At 36.3% G+C, this 5,841-nt stretch overlaps 1 protein-coding gene across 1 annotated transcript in view; it reads left to right on the top strand.

Moving 5' to 3' along the window:
* The window catches only part of DCDC1 (doublecortin domain containing 1), an 82,580-nt gene that overhangs the window by 46,343 nt on the left and 30,396 nt on the right, over positions 1-5,841 (top strand). Inside the window, exon 5 of the mRNA XM_012649548.1 lies at positions 4,495-4,700. Coding sequence (XP_012505002.1) covers positions 4,495-4,700 — 206 coding nt within the window. The remainder of the gene's footprint in view (positions 1-4,494; positions 4,701-5,841) is intronic.

The following is a 5,841-nucleotide window of genomic DNA, read 5'->3' on the forward strand; positions in this document are numbered from 1 at the left end:
TACAGTTGGCACTCCATTTCCATGGTTCCACACAAGGGGATTCAACCAACCTTGGATAGAAATATTTGGGAAAAAAATGAAAAATAATAATACAAACAATAAAAAATAATACGAATAAAAAATACAGTATAACTATTTACATTGTATTAGGTATTATAAGTAATCTAGAGACTATTTAAAGTATACAGGAGGATGTGTGTAGGTTATATGCAAATAGTGCTTCATTTTATATAAAGGACTTTAGCATCTGCAGATTTTGGTATCCTCAGGGGATCCTGGAACCAATTCCCAGTGGATACCAAGGGATAACTGTAGTCTTTTCTTCATATAGCACCCTGCTGGGAACCTTCCAATAACTTCCCATCACATTTAGAATAAAATCCAAACCCTTTATTGTGACCTGCACAATCTGGCCCCTTCCTACTTCTTTGGCTTTAACCACATACACTCTTTATCTAAACTTTATTTCTCTTTCTCAGACATGCCAGGCCCATTCTCACCTCAGAGACTTTGTGCTTGGTTTTCATTCTGCCTGGAATACTCTTCCCCCAGATTTTCAAGACTAACTTCTTATCATGCAGGCCTCTCTATTCAGACGTCACCTTTTCAGAGAGCCTCTCACTGTCAGTCTCTTCCCAAGAGGCTGTGAACTGTACAAGTAGCTCTGTCATCTCACAGCTGTCACCTTAGTGCCTTGATGTGTGGACACTCAATAAATATCATTGAATGAATAAGCAATTGGTTGAGGAGAAGTGAATAAGCATTAAGAATTCAAGTTCACCCTGAGATAGTAGATAACTGTGAAAGAAGTGGAAACAATGATAGAGATAAGAACTGTGGAGGGACTGGGCATGGTGGCTCATGCCTGTAATCTTAACATTTTGGGAGGGGGAAGTGGGAGGATTGCTTGAAACCGGGAGTTCAAAACCAGCCTGGGCAAGCAAGACCCTGTCTCTACAAAAAATTTTTTAAAAAATTAACTGGGCGTGGTGATGTGCACTTGGAGGAGGATCACATGAGCCCAGGAGTTTGAGGTTGCAGTTAGCTTTGATGACTCCACTGAAGTCTAGACTGGGCAACAGAGTAAGACTCTGTGTCAAAACAACAACAACAACAAAAATCCAAAAGAAAACAAAACAAAACTGTGAAGGGTAAGTCCATTTATGCAGAAAGATACTAAATTTTGCTTTAGACATATTTGATTTGAGATAATGACAGAAAATATATGGTAGAGGCAGAAAGTGTAGTGATTAGGAGCACAGTTTCTTGAACTAAATTCATATCCAGTACCACTGTATACTAGCTGCAAGATCTAGGGGCAGTTAGCTCCTGTGTGCCTCAGTTTCCTCACCTGTAAATAAGGATAATATTACCTATCTCATAAAGTTATTGAGAGGACAAAATGAATTAATAAATAAACAGTGTCTGGCTAATAGTAAGCACTGTTTTAGTGGAATTAAGGAGTTCTGTATATAGAGGAGATAGTGAACACCAGGGCTTTGACCAGGGTGGGGTGAGTGAAGCACGTATGAGACAAAATTTGAGGAGGCACTGGCTGCAAGGGTTGTGTAATAACCCTGCTCAGGCTTCCTTAAATTTTGTCTCATTGGCCCTTCACTCCCCTTCACCCTAGTTCCAGCCCTTGTTGAAGTAATCAAAGGGGAAAACCCTTCATGGGTAAGAGTCTCTGAATCTGGGCCTTGGTAGGAGTGTTTTTTTACTGTTGCCAATCTTTGGTTGCTGCTCAGCCTTTTCCATCACTTACGTGACCAGTATCCTGAAGTCAGTGCTGTTTGCTGAGTAGATTGTTTTCCTGGTTGGCCCCTGGCTGATGTAACAATTAATATGTTGTAGAGCTCCATAATAAGTAATAGGATTTCAGGGAGGTGGGCGAAGAAGCTAACATTTATGGTGTGACTTCAATATGTTAGGTGCATTTACATACAAGATATTTAATCCTCAGCAGGTGGTGGAGTGATGCCCACTGGAGATTTTGTAGATGAGAAATTGAAATTCAAGGCAGTATAAAGCACCTAGGGTCACTACAAAACAGAGCTGGGATTCAAACCTAGTTTGAAGGTAGAGTTTATACCCTTTACACTGTGCAAAGCATCGGGGGGCATCCAAATTGTGTGTAAACTCCCTTTAAACTGCAAAAATTTATTAGCTTTTTTTTCTAGTGAGAGATGGTTTTTTTATTTTCAGAGAGAGCGGCCATGAGACAACTTCTCCCTTCTTTCTTTCTTCTTTATTTATTTATTGAGATGAAGTTTACATAACATAAAACTAGTAATTTCAAAGTGAACAATTCAGTAGCATTTAGTACACTCACAGTGTTATACAACCACCGCCTCTATCTAGTTCCAAAATGTTTCCATCATTCCAAAATAAAAGCCCTTACTCGTTAGGTTTCTCTCTATTCCCCACTCCTCCCTGCTCCTGGCAACCCTCATTTACCTATTCTGAATATTTCATGTAAATGGAATCATACAATATGTCACCTTTTATGTCTGGCTTCTCGCACTTAGTATAATGTTTTCAAGGTTCATCCATACTGTAGCAACTATCAGTACCTCATTCCTTTTTCCTGAACAATATTCCATCATATGAATATACCTTGTACCACATTTTGACTATTGTGAGTAGTGCTGCTGTGAACATGTATATACATGTACTTATTTGAGTAACCATTTTCAATTCTTTTGGATATATTAAATTTTAATTTATTTTTTAGCCACCTGCTTGAGTATCTTTTAGATATGTATGAACTCATTAACTTAGACCTCATTTTTCTAATTCTAATTCCTATCAATTTCAGATTACAAAATGAAAAAATATAGTAACTAGGCCGGGCACGGTGGCTCACGCCTATAATCCTAGCACTCTGGGAGGCCGAGGCGGGCGGATCGTTTGAGCTCAGGAGTTCGAGACCAGCCTGAGCAAGAGCGAGACCCCGTCTCTACCAAAAATAGAAAGAAATTAATTGGGCAGCTAAAAATATATGGAAAAAAATTAGCCGGACATGGTGGCGCATGCCTGTAGTCCCAGCTACTTGGGAGGCTGAGGCAGAAGGATTGCTTGAGCCCAGGAGTCTGAGGTTGCTGTGAGCTAGGCTGACGCCATGGCATTCACTCTAGCCAGGGCAACAAAGTGAGACTCTGTCTCAAAAAAAAAAAAAAAAAAAAAAAAACTAATTTATGTTAAAATATTGTTTCTTTTTGAAGCCTTCATTACATCTGTAGCCTTATAATCTGATTTTAGTTTGGTGTGCAAGTTTTGCTATTTCTGCCCACGGTACACGTGTTTATATGTGTGTATATGTGTGCAGGTGACACAGAGAGAGAGAGGACAGAGGTTTTTTTTTTCAACATGTAATATAGCCATTCTGCAACTTGAAGATGATTTACAACTACTGGTTGATGTTCTATGTTAATATTAGCAGATTTTATATAAAGCACCATTTCTAGGTCAAAGAGATCAAGCTTTTTTCAAAAGTGCTAACCGAGAAGGGTTATTTGGCAGTTTGGGCAAACAAATAAATGTAGCTATTTTCAGTTATAGGTAAATAAAATTGTGTTTCTTTCATTAGAACAAATGAGAGCAGATGAGGGAGGGATCATTGTATTTTGTAATTTTTATGAGAAGAAAATATCTAAAATAAATTGTATGCACAAATAAGCAACTCAGTTGAAAATTATTTATTTATGAAACAAAACCTCTTAAAGAGAAAAGAATGCTGACAGCAACTTAGTATGCAATTATACTGCACTCCTGTTCTTACCTTACATTTTCAAAGTCATAGACAGTAATTTAGTTGTACTACCGTTAATGTTAGTGGGAGTTTTGAAACTTACATTCCTGCACACAGCTTTGAAAACGTATAGGTCAAAGTAAACTGTTAATGAAAAACTGTTTTTCACTTTAATGAAATAGTTTAAACCTCTCACCAGAGATATCCTAGAAGGAACCTTCATTCTAGTCATAGAAAAGTTATAGTGTAGGGTTACCATTTGGAGGTCATCACCTTTAAAGCAACATGGATAAGAAAAGGATATTAAACATGGATATTAAAAAGGAAAAAAAGTGTTTCCCAAACCTAAAGAATGCAGAAATTCAGGACCCATGTTGTTCAATAGTAAGCAAAGGACATTGGACCTTTGCAATGGATCCTTTCAGCTGTGTGCATCTGATCACCGATAGAGGCATGCTAAGGTGAATTTTAATTAGGACTAAATTGTGGTATTACTCTTTCATACCCTGAACATCTGTTCCCTTCAGAAATGATGATTTATGCAGGCTATCAGAGTAGACAGCTTGCTACAGCTTATGTCACGGTTAGTGGGAAGCTGGTGGTAGCATTTCAGAAAACCAGCATCTAAATGGAGACTGGCCAGTGTATATCATACAGGTAATAGGGGGAGGGAAGCATGATGTGTCCATTTTAAATTTTGAAGCCAAATATTGACTTGACTTTAAAAAAAAATTATCTTCTAGACCATCTGTTGTTAATGAAGAAAGTAACTTGGACAATGAATGGGTTGATGCTTCCTACTGATGTCAAAAGACGGAAAACCAAGCCTGTTCTTTCTACTAGAATGAAGAAACTTGCTGAGAGGACTTCAGTCCGAATTCTGTTCTTTAAAAATGGCATGGGGCAGGATGGGCATGAGATTACAGTGGGAAAGGAAACAATGAAAAAGGTAATTTTGTATTAAATATTGAAGTATGAATTAAATTTCAAATTTTTATGGCTTTGAAATGTGTTTTTTCCTTCTAAATATCAATGTCAACTGATAAACTGAAATATTAAGAAGGCAGTATATAGAACTAAAAAATGTACCTGATTACAAGTCTGATTATTTACACTAACACCATAAATTACCTTAGCAAAGCAACAATATTCCAGGAAATTATTTGGGTAACATAGTTGGCCATTTACCTAATAAAAAGTTATGTTTATACTGGAGAAAACATTCTAATTAGTTACAATATTTTATAAGATATTTAGATGGAAGCTAGTCTAACTTAGCTTCAAATCTCAAATCTGCCACTTTTCTTTTTGAATAGTAATGAGACCTAAAAGCTCCCTTGCTCCTCAGAAGAATTATCAAGGTCCAAAATAACTAAAATCAGTTTTATATAAATTTGATAAAATTTAGCATTCATATACATTTTTAAAAACAAATCTGGATGGGCCTGAGAAAAATCATGAAATAATCATACAACTTTACAAAAAACAAAATTTGAAGTATTGCTTGTCATATAAATACATGGTTTTTTAGAAGGTACTGGTAATTCCCAGATCATCTTTGATATTAAAAAATATGGAGGGTTTAATGGGAATTTGAAAAACACATACTTTTTTTTTTTTTTTTTTACAGATAAGGACTTTTTTTTTGCTTAATCCCCAACGTGATAGTACAGATAAGGATTTTTCAACCAATCTTAAAGCAGCATAATAATATAATATAGTAACTGAAATTTGTTAAGAATGTATTAGAGAGACAGTAAAACATAACCAAATGCCTAGGTTGAATCTTGGCTTCGCCATTCACTAGCTATGAGACCTTGGACAACTTAGTTTCCCTGAGCCTCAATTTCTTCATCCAAAAAATGGGAATAACAATAGTGTCTATTTCATGGATTTGCTGTGAGGATTCAGTGTGATATTATTATGCATGGAGTACAGTGCCAGTGCCTGGCACCCATAAAGTTCCTAGTAAATGTTTTCTATTCTGATCTTTAAGACTCATACTATACATCTAATAGAAATTATTTTTTCTCCTAATGGGAAACTCTTATTATGAAATCAAAAATAAAAATAATTTTGTTATACCAGAC

The sequence above is a fragment of the Propithecus coquereli genome, unplaced genomic scaffold (genome assembly GCF_000956105.1).
Source record: "Propithecus coquereli isolate 6110/MARCELLA unplaced genomic scaffold, Pcoq_1.0 Scaffold30, whole genome shotgun sequence".
Classification (NCBI taxonomy): domain Eukaryota; kingdom Metazoa; phylum Chordata; class Mammalia; order Primates; family Indriidae; genus Propithecus; species Propithecus coquereli.